Source organism: Nicotiana sylvestris, chromosome 11 (assembly GCF_000393655.2).
Source record: "Nicotiana sylvestris chromosome 11, ASM39365v2, whole genome shotgun sequence".
Classification (NCBI taxonomy): domain Eukaryota; kingdom Viridiplantae; phylum Streptophyta; class Magnoliopsida; order Solanales; family Solanaceae; genus Nicotiana; species Nicotiana sylvestris.
In genome coordinates, this window is record NC_091067.1 from 31279953 (window position 1) to 31293978 (window position 14026).

General features: G+C 38.1%; 1 protein-coding gene across 1 annotated transcript; it reads left to right on the top strand.

Annotated features, from left to right (window-relative positions):
* The first annotated feature begins 7326 nt into the window (after window positions 1-7326).
* Window positions 7327-13129, top strand: LOC104219996 (uncharacterized). Its single transcript, XM_070162763.1, has 10 exons — window positions 7327-7787; window positions 9643-9721; window positions 9901-10020; window positions 10126-10271; window positions 10351-10498; window positions 10582-10665; window positions 11204-11319; window positions 11444-11502; window positions 12487-12577; window positions 12696-13129. Exons 1-10 carry the CDS (start codon window positions 7755-7757, stop codon window positions 12921-12923), a joined length of 1104 nt encoding a protein of 367 aa, XP_070018864.1. The 5' UTR covers window positions 7327-7754; the 3' UTR covers window positions 12924-13129.
* Window positions 13130-14026: the final 897 nt, after the last annotated feature.

A 14026-nucleotide genomic window follows, 5' to 3' on the forward strand; every position in this document is an offset into this window, starting at 1 on the left:
AGCCTTTTCTATACAAGCAATGCGCAGATCAATTGGTAAGAATGTGTGTCCCTGAGAAGGAGATGAATGCAATATTGCATGACTGTCATTCTTCTCTTTATGGAGGTCATCATGGTGGAGACAAAACTGCACAAAAGGTTTTGCAATCAGGTTTTTACTGGCCAAAATTATTTAAAGATGCACATGCTTTTGTTAAAAATTGTGACAGGTGCCAAAGAACCGGAACGATCGCGAAGAAGCACGAGATGCCTTTACAAAATATTTTGGTAGTAGAGCTCTTTGATGTCTGGGGAATAGATTTCATGGGACCATTTCCGTATTCTAATGGGCACAGATATATTTTGGTTGCAGTGGATTATGTGTCTAAGTGGGTTGAGGCCATTGCTCTTCCTACTAATGATGCGAAGGTAGGTGGTAAGTTTTGTGAAGAAGCACATTTTCACACGCTTTGGAACTCCAAGGGTGTTGATAAGTGATGGAGGAACACACTTTTGCAACAAATTGTTGAAAAATGTTCTAGCAAAATATGGTGTAAGACACAAGGTTGCTACTGCATATCACCCTCAAACGAGTGGTCAAGTTGAAGTGTCAAACAGGGAGGTAAAACAGATTTTGGAGAAAACTGTGAGCGCAAATAGGAAAGATTGGTCCGGTAAGTTAGAAGATGCATTGTGGGCTTACCGAACTGCATACAAGACTCCAATAGGTACTTCTCCATACAGGTTGGTTTATGGAAAAGCATGTCATTTGCCTGTTGAGATAGAACATAAAGCTTATTGGGCTATCAAAAAGCTAAATATGAATATGGACTTAGCTGGAGAAAAAAGAATGCTACAACTCAATGAACTTGATGAGTTTCGGTTGCATGCTTATGAAAATGCCAAGTTATATAAAGAAAAGACCAAGAAGTGGCACGACAAACACATCCAACATCGTGAGTTTGAGCCGGGTCAAGAAGTTCTCTTGTTCAACTCAAGGCTAAAGCTTTTTCCTGGAAAGCTTAAGTCCCGTTGGGCAGGCCCTTTTGTTGTAGTAAGTGTAACTCCTCATGGAACAGTTGAATTGCGAAACATTAGTTCAACAAACACGTTCTTGGTAAATGGTCAACACACAAAACCTCAGTAGATTTAATTGATGTATAATGCAATATGGCATCGTGCCGCGACGTAAAATAAGGCGCTGGTTGTGAGGCAACCCAACGATTGTGGTATTTGTGAATATATAATTTTTTTTTTATTTTGTGTACTAATAAATGCAGGTGAACAAGGGTGGATGCTAAGGTAAGAATATAAAAAAAAAAAATCTTCGCGAAGCATCGCGCACCTTTCTGCATGAACTCTAACTGAAACGCGCGATAGTTCGCGCACCTTTCTGTTTGGGGTCACTAAAACGCGTGAAGTATCGCGCGAACTACATAATTCGCGCGCCTGGACGAGCCTCTCAGCCTGGAACTTTTCAGGCGTGTTATTTTCTGTATTGTTTTTGTTTTTCTTTTTGTTTCTTTTATTTTTGTAATTTAAATAGGCTATTAGTTCATACCCCTTCCCCTTTTATTAAACCAAACCCAATACCCCCAAAACACAATCATCCCTTCCAAACCAACAAAACCCCCTAACTTTCAAAACTTCCAACAATCATCTCTTCCAAACCAACAAAACCCCCTAACTTTCATAACTTCCAGCACTCATCTCATATCTCACGGTCTCCTTCCCTAAAATCATTAGCAGCTTCACTCCACCTCACGAATTCAAACAAGGTATGAGCCCTAGTTTTAATTTTCTTTAGTTTTATATTTTTTTCTCTTGCTATTTTCAGATTTTAAGTTTCTTGTTGAATTTTAAGCCATTAATATAGTTGTATTTTGTGATTTGGGTTTCAAACTTGGTAAAATATATTGTGGGGTTAGTTTGTTGTAAGTGTGGGGTGCGTAGTACTTGAATTGGGTTATGGATGAACTTTTGTGGGAAGCCTTTGTTGCAAGACCCTTAGAAAAAAGCTGTGAGAGCCTACTGCCCACAAGGTGTTTGTGGAAAGGCCTCAATGAGCATGATTATGTAGTTATGACCAATTTTGCGTGTGAAGTCTGAGTAACCGCAGCAAGTCACACTACTTTTGTAGGGCTGAGCTAATGTGTCCACGTTTTGCAGGTATTATGGCACCAACGAAAAAGCGCCAAGCCACAGGTTCATCATCAAGCCGCCAAAGGGCAGCTCCAGCGCGCTCCTATGACAGCACCAAATTTGTCTCCCTTGAGGCTCATAACTGTTTTACAGAGAAGGCGCTAAGAAGGCAATTGCAAAAAAGGGGCATCAATATCAAAAAGGTCATGGAACAATGCCCCCACATGTTCAATGAATTGATGGAGCGGGGGTTGCAAGCTTTCATTGACGAGCCAGAGGAGGCTAATGAAATGGTGGTACGAGAATTCTATGCCAATCTACCCGAGCATGTCAACCATGTGGTCACAGTGCGCCGTAAGGCGGTAGATGCCTCCATTGAGGCGATACGCACAGCTTATCAACTGCCCGGCCCTCTGCCTGAGAACGCGGACTTTTATGAATATGGGCGCAATCCAACCGATGCAAAGTGGGAGCGCTTCTTTGATGAAATTTGCGAACCAGAAAAAATGGTAGAGTGGCTAGATAACGGAGAGAAGTTCCATTCATCCGTCTTAACTCAAGAAGCGAAAAGCTGGCTGTATGTAATCAACAGTCGCCTTATCCCCTCCACAAATACTACGGAGGTGATTGGACCCCGGGCGGCGTTGATTTGGTGTTTCATCAAGGGTCTTTCCTTTGACATGGCCAAAGTGATCCACGACGAAATGTTTATCCGATGCCCCCAACGCCAGTATGGTTTATTTTTCCCATCTTTGGTGACTAGACTTTGCAGAAATGTGCAGGTGCCTGAAAACATTCGTGTGGACGGGCTAGTAAGAAGAAGTCACAAGATCCGACCTGGCCCGAACACCATGGAGGCAGCTTCACCAGCAGAGGCAGGTAGAGAGGATGAAAGTGGTTCGGATGCTTCGGAGGAGGAAGAGCAAATGGATGTGGGGGGAGAAGCACTGGCTCAAGCACCCAGAAAATCAGCTGCAGCACTGTCACGTGCAGCATCCTCTTCAAGAAGTGCCAAAGTATCCCGGTCCACCACATTGGAACAAGAGGTGGCTGATATACGCACTTCCATGCATGATTTGAGCACTCGTGTGGACACAATAGCTGACCGACAAGTCAAGTCAGAAAAGAAGTTCATGGGTTGGCTGCGAGCTTTGGGACGTGCATGCAACGTGAACCCCGAAACCGTGTCCGATCAAGAGTGAAGCTCCAGGGAAGTCTCTTTACCTCACTGCTCCTTTCAATTTTAAGCAATGGGGACATGTCTTCTTTTTAAGTGTGGGGTGGGGGATATTGTACAAATTGCAGCGTTATTTTGTTTGTCTCATGTTGAATTGACAGTTTTTGTTAAGCAGGAGTAGTTTCACTAATAAAAAAAAGGTAGAAAAATTAGACTTTTCCCTATGATGGATCTTTTAGACGAATTTTCTTGAGGGAAGTGAGTCTAGAGAAAACAACAAAAAAGATTTATTTTTTTAATATATTTTTTTTCTTAGGTAGTGTAGCAATTCCCCCATGATTTTTCTTTAAGCCGCGGTTCTTTTCCAAGGGTTTATCTTGAACCGGGCATAGGTAGTTTTTAATTTCTGTTTTTATATTTTTATTTGTAGACTAACATAAGGAGTTATAAGCTATAGAAAAGTGAACCCATAGCGTTGACACACCTGAACACAATAGACCCTAGAGTGTAACGCTTAGTCCTAATTGTTGAATCTCACTGAAAGTGCCTTAATTTGTATGTTTGTACTGAATTGAATGCTCGTAATGGAGTGTCTTGATGAGCTGATCTGGAATGAGTCATATGCCATGTGTGGTGAGTATTTGTGTAGTCCATGTATTGTACTTGTGTCTAGAACTTGCCCGGTATGTGAGTTGAAGCGAAATTTGAGGTGATGCTCGGTTTGAAAAATGATGTTAGGCTTTCTTTGACCTTTTTGAGCTTAATTGCTTATTAAAAATAAAATTTGTCCCTAGTTAACCCTTTTGAGCCTTCAGACTTTTTGTTTGGCACCCGCATTACAAGCCTATACCCTTTTGTTCTTAATTGACATTGTTTTGATCCTTTTACCTCTTAAAGCACTTTAATTGTGAGAAGAGCGCTAAAAGAAGTAAGAAGGAAATAAGTGTGGGGTGGCTTTTGAGTGGAACCAATAAAAGGATGAAAGGTGCACTTATGTTGTAAACGAATACACCACTAGCAGAAACTGAGTGACAAGAAAAATAAAGTGGAAAAAAAAAGATGATTACATTGTGTTTTGCTCTAGCTAGTGGGAATGAATTAATAGAGTGCTTAAAGAAGAAGGGCGTATTTGTGGGATGATATTGTGTATGAATGAGAAGTGGGTTGAAGAATTTGCGCTGAAAATTGCTCGTGTGATGTGTTAAAGTGCTTAGGGGTTGAGTCACTATTCCTAAATACATCCTACCTGTCCCTTAGCCCACATTACAATCATGAAAAAGTCCTAATTAATTTTGGATCGAGCTAGCCTACCTTAGTAGTGATTTACATTAAGGGCAAGTTTATGGTACCAATTGCATGCATGTGATCTCTTTTGTGAGAATGAGTGATTTCCTTGATATATGTGAATATATGAATTGAATGTGGTGGATTGAGCTCAGTTTTTGTTGATGTAATTGTGAGGGCATATGATTCGTGACGGAAAAGCAAGTCTTGACTTCTGTGCAGAGTATTTTGAGGAAGTGTGAATATTGCATGGCACTTGAGAGTTGGCTTTAGGATTGTTCACTACTAGGAGTGATACATGTACATTGTTCTAGGTGTAATGCGTTAAGGGAAATGGTTGAGCGAAGGATTCTCTAGAGAATATAGTTGATTGCTCGAGGACTAGCAATGAATTAAGTGTGGAGTGTTGATAATAGGCGAAATCTAGGTGATTTAGCTATTGTTTATGCTTCCGCTTGATTATATTCCGATGTCATATTATGGTCAATTGATGAAAAATAGGCTCTAATTGTGATATGTATACATTGCACGATGAGGAGCCTAAATGATGCTTTCAAGAGGAGATTGAAATGATTTATGAGCAAGAACAACCCCTAGGAGTCGAGTGTGCGCAAGGACGAGACGGAAAAATGGACAAAATCGAGCTACTGAAGCGCGCGAACTACTGCGCTAACTTCCAAACTTCGCGCAATAGTTCGCGAGTTTTTCTGCCTGGAAGCCAAGAGAAGCGCGCGAACTATCGCGCGATAGTTCGCGCGTGTCCTATCCGGAGAGACTTTATTTAGGGGTAAAATTGGAATTCCTTCTTAATCCCACTCAATTTACATAAAGCAAAAACTCCATTATTGGATAGATCAGATTGGAGAGGAAGAAATAATTTTAGAGAGAGAAAGTGAAGGAAAGACTCAATCTTGAAGTGAAGAAAAGAAGGGGATTACAATCTTGAAGCAAGAACTTAAAGAGTTTTTCTAAACTTTCTTCTTGTATTTACTTATATTATGTTTAAGAATTTTATTGTTGATATTTGTATAATTATGAGTAGCTAAAAACCCAAGTATTCTGGGGTTATGGGTGTTAGGTGATTATGTTGTTTGAAGCTTAAATTGATGATCTTGAATTTATCATTATGGGTTGTTTATTTGATTCTGCTGTTAATTATTTTACTGCGTAGCTAACAGTGAAATACTATTTACGAATCTTGAGTTAAACTTGAAAAAGGAAATTCTTGATTGCATATAGAATCAAATAGAGCAAGATCCGGATCCTGGGCATCGAGTGAAAGATTCGCAATTAAGATAGAACTATACTTAATTGCCTTGCTTGGTTGAGAAATAGGATTTGTAAATGCATTTGAGTTAATATTAATACCATAGAAATATAGGTATTAATTTAACTTGAATAGGCACATAAGAAATTGACAGATTCTTATGGGTATTATTAACCCTATAATCAATAACCTAGATAATTCAATAAATCATCTTTAAGCTAAAAGTGTAGCATGATCTCTAGCAAGCCCATGACCCCGGAATATCTCTCTTATTAATTGTTAAAAGAAAAATTGTATAAATGGTGTAGTATTATTGTTAAATTACCAGTCAAGTTTTAAGTTGGTTATTTATGTATTTTGTAATAAATTAGCTTAAACCAATAATTGTTTGAGTTTGCATTAGTTGACAAGTTAATCACAAGTCCTCGTGGGAACGATACTTTACTTATTACTATATTACTTGTCAATCGCGTACACAGTGTTTAGGTCGCAACAATCGCACTTGAACACATGATAAAATGTTCCTACTGGACACTTCTGATTCAAATTTTGGAAAAGCTTATGCGTGTGTTCTCAAGTTTACATTATGAAGAATATTGAAGATAAGTTAACCACTTAAAATATGTCACCTCTTTTAATTATACACACGACACATCATATGTAAGCCTTTGCTGTAACAAATAAAAGTAAGACAAGTCATTTAAAAAAGAACCCAATCAATTAAGAATAAATTCTTGCTCCGCTGAATAAAAGATGATCATTCCTCGTGTGTTCAGGTGCTCAATTGGAACATGTCTTAATTCGAGTGTCTAAATGAAATATAGAGGTACGTTTAAGGGTCTGGCGACTATGACTTATTAAATCCAAGATTGGCTTTCTCTGCACTCCCCCGGGCTTTGCCTTTGAGTGGCAAGCTAGGAATTTTTTCAACGGTGTTCAAATTTAAAACAAGTAAAAAAAATTTCGACAAAGGGGGTTTAATATATGTTATATACTTCTAAAACGCAATATTTTGCCTATGTACATCGTGCAACCTTTTGACGACCCTTATGATCATGTGGCTTTGCCACTGCCGCTAGCTACTTATATATAGCAGCTCATTCAATCGCTTAAACAAAAAAATAATCTATATTTATATATATATAAAATACCATTGTGTACCAGTTAGAAAAAATAACAGTGAATCAGACGGCTTATTTGTGTAAAGAGCCCTTATCTTTATGTTCTGCACTGCATGTATTCATGCATGCTGCGCGTTCAAAACAAAATCCTCACGTAGACAGAGAACGGAAAGGCTAATTAAATTCTTCATTCGTTGAAATAGTGGAAATTCAAATTTTGGCGAGTAATTTTAGGTGGACATGGGTTTTTACATAATTACAAAAACTAATAGTATCCATTTTCTAATTTTGGCCCATAGATTATTTTCCTTATAATACCTCCTTAAACCCCTAAATCACAGACATTATCACCGCTTTACTTCCGCCGACGACGACGTCACCGCCGCCGCCGCCGCCGCCGTTGCAGCAGAGCTCAGACGCTATGGACATGGACATGGACATGGATGATTCGTCAAGCAACCACGACGAACATGAGCAAGATGTTATAATTGATAGTGACGAAGAAGATACAAAGAAAAATCAATTTATGACCAATTATAAAACAAAAAAATAAATTTGTGGTTGCAGAGCCAACTTCATGAAATTTTAATTATTGCTGTAATTCTGGGTTTAGATTTTGAATTACTCGCTAATATGGATATTTTTGGAATAATGGTTTCAGATGAAGCTGATGATTCGGTTCATACATTCATGGGCCATACTGGTATTGTACTTCTTTGATTATAATTAGATTTATGGCCATTTATAAGAAAATTAAATAAATACATTTGCGGTTGAGCTTGATAATGCTGATGAAGAAGATGAAGAAGGAAAAAAAGGTTCAATTTCTTCTTTTGTTTTTTCAAAGTTTTCAGCTTTCCGATGTACTAATGAGTTACTTTTGGTTATTCATGTTGCTGCTGTAATTTTTTTCTTACATATATCTGCAAGCTGTCAACTTTATGAAATTTAATCATTGTTGTAGTTCTACAAGGTTGTAGTTAGACCGACTATGTTGTATGGAGCAAGAGTGTTGGCCGGTTAAGAACTCTCATATCTAGAAGCTAAAAGTAGTTGAAATGAGGATGTTGTCGTTGATGTTTGAGCATACCCGGTTGGATAAGATTAGGAATGAAGTTATTCGGAAAAAGGTGGGAGTGGCCCCAGTGGAAGATAAGATGCGGGAGGCGAGGTTTAGATTGTTCGGGCATGTTAAGAGGAGAAGTATAGAAGCCCCAGTTAGAAGGTACGAGCGGTTAGCCTCGGTGGGTAGTAGAAGAGGTAGAGGTAGGCCGACATGGCCCTAGACATGAGGGTGTGGAGGTCAAAGATTAGGGTAGAAGGTTCGTAGGTAGTCGAGCGTTTCTCTTTCTCTTACTCAGTTCGCTAGCATTAGTGTTAGTATGATATCTTTTATTCATAGATATCTATTACTACCTAGAGTTTGACTGTATTCTTGGATTCGATCTTATTTCATCTTGTTGTTATTCCTACTTGTTGCAATTACCTTTTCTTTTTCGATCGTTCTCTAGCCGAGGGTCTATCAGAAACAATTTCTCTGCCCTTCCAGGGGTAGGTGTAAGGTTGCGTACATCTTACCCTCCCCAGACCTCATTCGTAGGAAACTACTGGGTTTGTTGTTGTTGTTAATTATTGCTGTAGTTCTGGGTTTGGATTACTTATTTGGTTTGGGGCTTTGGGTTTATAACATTTTTTTAAAAATTAATTAGCACACTAATATGGACATTTGGGTTAATGGTACTGTCCTTCTTTTAGTATTTTTGTAATTCCATACTGAATAATGACAGTTGATATGAATACTGGAGGTTGCCTGATGTTGTGTTGAGTTCACAATTATGGACATGAATGAAGAAAACTCAGTTTGTTGGCCTTTTTGTGTGGGCTATTGCTAAGTTTTTAGCTGACTAGATAAGAAACTTTGAGTAGTCAAAAGCGGCGCCAAAGTTTGTTGTAGCTTTAAGTGCATTTTGATGTGGGCTTTTTAGCAAAAAAAGAAAAAAGACCAACAAAAATGCAATGCAAGAACATGTAACTATACATGTCAATTGGAGGAAGATTATGCTATAGCCAATCAAGTAAGTGAATCAAATATAAAGGTTGGCAGCCACATTTTGGGTGTTAATAGGAGCTCTTCGTAAAACTTACTTGGGTCTCACTGGGGGCAAAGAGCAAATCCCTTGAAAATAGCAAGGGGTAATAGAAAGGAGTGAAAGGAGATTGACAAATTGGAAAAGTCGGGATCTTTCATTGGGTGGTAGTGTGTATTAGACTCCATTCCTACTTATGTGATGTCTTTGTTCCCACTTCCAGCTAGAATGGAAAAGAGACTTGATACATTGAGAAGGAACTTTATCTGGCAAGGGAATAGGGTGAGCAAATTATTTCATTTGGTCAAATGGAAGACTCTCATACCTAGCAAGAGAATTGGAGGCTTTTCTTTTTGGAAGCTGTACATGGTTACCAGCATACTCTTTGTGCTGTGATTTTTAATACAAATGTTACTTTCTCAACGAAAAATATATGTTATGATTCTAGCGAGCGGATCTAGCTGTTAATATTGCGATCAGAACTTAATCTGGAAATATATTGCATCAGATGTTGCTCCTCCAAATTTTGGTATTTCTATACAGGAATTTTCCCACACATCTAATCTGATTATTTACCTTATAGAAGAAATTGCATTTGGTGTTTGTGGAATCTACTTCACAAAAGATGGTTTTATCTCACCGGCACAATAATTTCAGATATGGAGGTTAGATGCGTTTTCATGGATCTTGTAGTTAATAGTTAGATGCATCAATGAGTTGATTGTAGTTGATGCCTCCTGATTTGGCATAGTCTATAATTAGTTTGTACTCTGATGTTGATTTCTTTTACCTTTTTCTTTTTCCTTTATAAGTTAATTGTTTCAATACCTTTTCCTCTTTATAGGTGAAGTATACACTGTTACCTGTAGCCCAACAGATGCTACTTTGGTGGCAACAGGTGGTGGAGATAACAGAGGATTTATGTGGAGAATTGGTCAAGGTGATTTTGCCTTTGAGTTAGAAGGTAATTAAGTCATGACTAATACCAAGAATATTTGTCTTGTCTTTGTCATCTGAATGGTTCAACTTTTTGTGTAGCTAATTAGATGAACTTTGAGATATGGTGCAGGTCACGAAAATTCTGTATCTAGTTTGGCATTTAGTACTGATGGTCGGTTGCTTGCTTCTGGGAGCTTTGAATTGAATATAAGAGTGTGGGACATAACTTCAGGTAGTTCGAAGGGCACACTTGAAGGTCCTGGAGGCGGAATAGAGGTGACACATTTTTTCATCCGCAAGAAATCCGATGTTGTGTAACAATTTGAGATCAATTAAGAAATGTGCGGTTGCTCAGTGGGTCAGGTGGCATCCAAGAGCACATGTGGTGTTGGCAGGTTCAGAGGATTCTTCTGTTTGGATGTGGAATGCTGATAACATGGCTTTCATGAACATGTTTTTAGGTCATCGTGGTAGTGTAACGTGTGGTGGTTTCACTCCTGATGGTACTTCCTTGTTTCTCCGTTAAAATTGCTCGTCTTTTTCTTCTTTCGAGTTGAAGTTACATTTTTTATATATGCTTGCTCAGGTAAATTAATTTGTACGGGGTCTGATGATGCGACTCTGAGGATATGGGACCCAAGGAGTGCCCAAAGTATCCATGTTGTAAGTGGTGAGGTTTTTGCTTTCTGGCTGCTAATATCTTGATTTCTTTTCCATTATGCATTTCAAAATCAGGTGAAAAGTAAAGCGTAATCCCTCCCCCCCCCCCCCCAAAAAAAATACACAGAAAGCAGGGTTGGGGGCTACAAATATAAGGCTTTCTGGCTATCGTAACAAAATGTGTTCCCATATTTCGGGGGATGTGGCAGAGATATAAAATGCTGGATAAAAACTGTGGATTGAAGCATTTGTTAGTACGGCATATTACTAAGTTAGAGTTTCTCTTCTTTCATCCTCAAGGACCTTATTATCTATTCTGATCAATGTCTTGCTTGTTTCTTTCCTTTCATTATGTTATGTTGAGCTGCTCTCTGTACTTCCATTCCAAGAAATGATATTAGCACTCTTATCAGTGGCGAGATTTCCAGTCACAACGTTTGTCTTTATTAGAGAAACTACTTTTTTCTGAATTAATACATGATTTCTCAGATCTGGTCCTATTATTATCGTTTATTGTTTTAAAAAAAATGTTTATTCATTGTTACAAGGTCATCCGTATCACATGGAAGGACTGACATGCTTGACGATCAATGTGGATTCAACTCTTGTTCTCACAGGCTCAAAGGATGGCTCGGCTCACATTGTGAATATAACTACTGGAAGGGTCAGAAATTTCAATTGATGATACTTTACACTTCCCATTTTTCACAGTGGTTTTTTCTGTAATTGATGCTTCCTGACCTTAGGGGCAGTTTGGCTTATCGCTGATTTAATATTTTCTATGTCAGGTTGTCACTTCTCTGAGTGCTCATACAGATTCAATAGAATGTGTCGGCTTTTCAGCAAGGTTTTATCTACATCTGACATCTTTCTTTCTATCCTTATATTTTAGCCTTTGAGTGCCTTTGATTTGAAAGAGCGCGGAGGATATGGATTGGAAAAAAATGTGCAACAACTAAACCATATGCATGTGAATGTGCCTTGACCACTGAAGACTTGACTGTCGTATTGTCAAATTGCTAGAAAAGGAACCAGATGTTGTTAGCAAGCCTGAAGATGATTTAACTGAAGAGTCAGTAGTTATGTTGATATAGTCTAGGATAACATATCAGATTTATTGGTTAAGAACATTTAAAAGAACACTTTGATGCACCTTCAGTATCAACTGTGCCTAAGCAGTCATCTATTAATTTATGTGAGGATCTTTTGTGGGCATAAAATTGTTTTAGTGCGGATTTGGTTTGCTGCATTCAGATGTTTTGCAGTCTTTGTGTTGTATTTTGCGGGAGAGGATTGCTAATTGTCTAAGTAACAGATTGTGGTTTCAAATGAGAACATCCTGCTTAGACAGCTTCGTAAAGCAGGCATAAACGTCAGCATTGATTGTTATTATGCCCTTGTTTCTTCTATGTGACTCTAGATTGCTTTGAGATAAGCTTTGATAGTAACCCCTGAGGACCATTCTTCCTGAGCATACTACAAGCATACTTTTTGTATGAAAGTCTCTTCCCATAGGATGGGTTTAAGGTTGGCTCTGTAGCCATCGCATGGACTATTTGGAGACAAGAACAGGATGAAAAGACTTAGACAAGGGTGTACCTCTTAAATAGATGACTTAGGGATAAACATAGTATGTAAGGCTTTATATCAATTTCAATAGTTCAGCTAATCTCGCTCTCTGAAGTTCAAATCCCTTTGCCTTCCATCGGATCCTGATTGATTGACATGAGTTACATGCCTTGAATGTTCCGCTCTCTATTAGTAATTTTTGGGTTTGCTAAATTAATATTTGGTGATTTAAAATACTTCCATCATGTGAAATGACTTTCAGCGCTCCTTGGGCTGCAACTGGAGGCATGGATAATAAGCTCATTATTTGGGACTTGCAGCGCTCCTCACCTCGCTCCATATGTGAACATGAGGTTTGAACTTTCTTGTGCTCCAACTGTATATTTCTGTATCTTTACATGCAGTTGAACATCCATTTGCTCTAAACCACAATTTTTTTGTGTGCCATTCGCTGACAATAACTTTGTTTAGGATGGCGTGACATGCTTATTGTGGCTGGGGCAATCTAAATATGTGGCAACAGGTTGTGTTGATGGGAAAGTGCGGATATGGGATAGCCGTTCTGGAGAATGTGTGAGGACCTTTAATGGACACACTGGTGCGATTCAGTCTATTGCTGCATCGTCCAATGGGGAGTACCTTGTTTCTGCCTCTATGGATGGAACAGCGCGCGTTTTTGAGATAACAGACTTTAACTAAGGAGATCCCTATGGCTGTGTTCTTAAAAGAGTTAAAATAGTTACACTGAAGTTTAAGTACTACATAGAGCTCAAAGTTGCACTTCGCAAGGCATTTGCTTAATTCTTGTTTTCAGTTTTGCACATATATACTTTATAACTGATTACAGCATCTGAAGCTTAATGTATTAGTAGAGTAAGTATTCTTTGTTCTTTTTGTTGGGCGTCCCAAGCAAGAGCAGATTTTGAGGTTCATATTTAAGTAAGATTCTGTACTTAAATAAATCAAAAGATTCGGAATGCAGCTGTTAGAAGGTGAAAACATACTAATGGGGGTAAGATACGTAATATCAGTGGCGTACGCATGAATTTTCGCAACTGGTATCAAATTTTTGAAGAAGTGAACAAATAAATAAATTACTGTAACAACAAGCGGTGTCATTTTTTATACCTAATATTTTACTTTTATATATTATTTATACATACAGATTATGAAAAACTTTCGACGAAGCTCTTGAATCTATATTTGTTGTCACGAACGATGATCTTGAATTCAACTAGCACGAACTTTGATTTGAACTCATACTCCTTGAATGTTGATTTGTTTTTCGTTCTTGAGCTTGAACTTGATTTATTCTTCTTTCTTGAGCTTGAACTTGATTTCTTGAATTTGAACTTGATTGCTTGAAGTTTGAAATTTATAGAAAAATTTGCGACGTTTGATCCACGAGCTCTTTCTTGCTTCTTGTTATAATATATGTCCTCCCACTTCGTCTATTTTACTTTACCTCATATAATATGTTGGTATTATTTTTTCTTCCTTAATTATATATGTCGTTTAGTGGAGATGATTGTTTTTTATTATTGGCACGGTAGTTGCCCTTTGATTGGCATTGATGCAATATTACCTGTTGGCAAATCCTTAACTCTAGGTTTTAGAAAAAAAACTAAATTAATTCAATTATGAAATAACACAACTTGCCTATTTAGGGAATAGTTGGCAGAAATTGATCGATTTTTTTATCAACTTTCAATCCGAATCAGCAAAATAATGTCTCCTTGCATAATATGGATTACAAACATTCATGATCAGGATTTTAATAATTCTTCAGAAGATGTTGATCT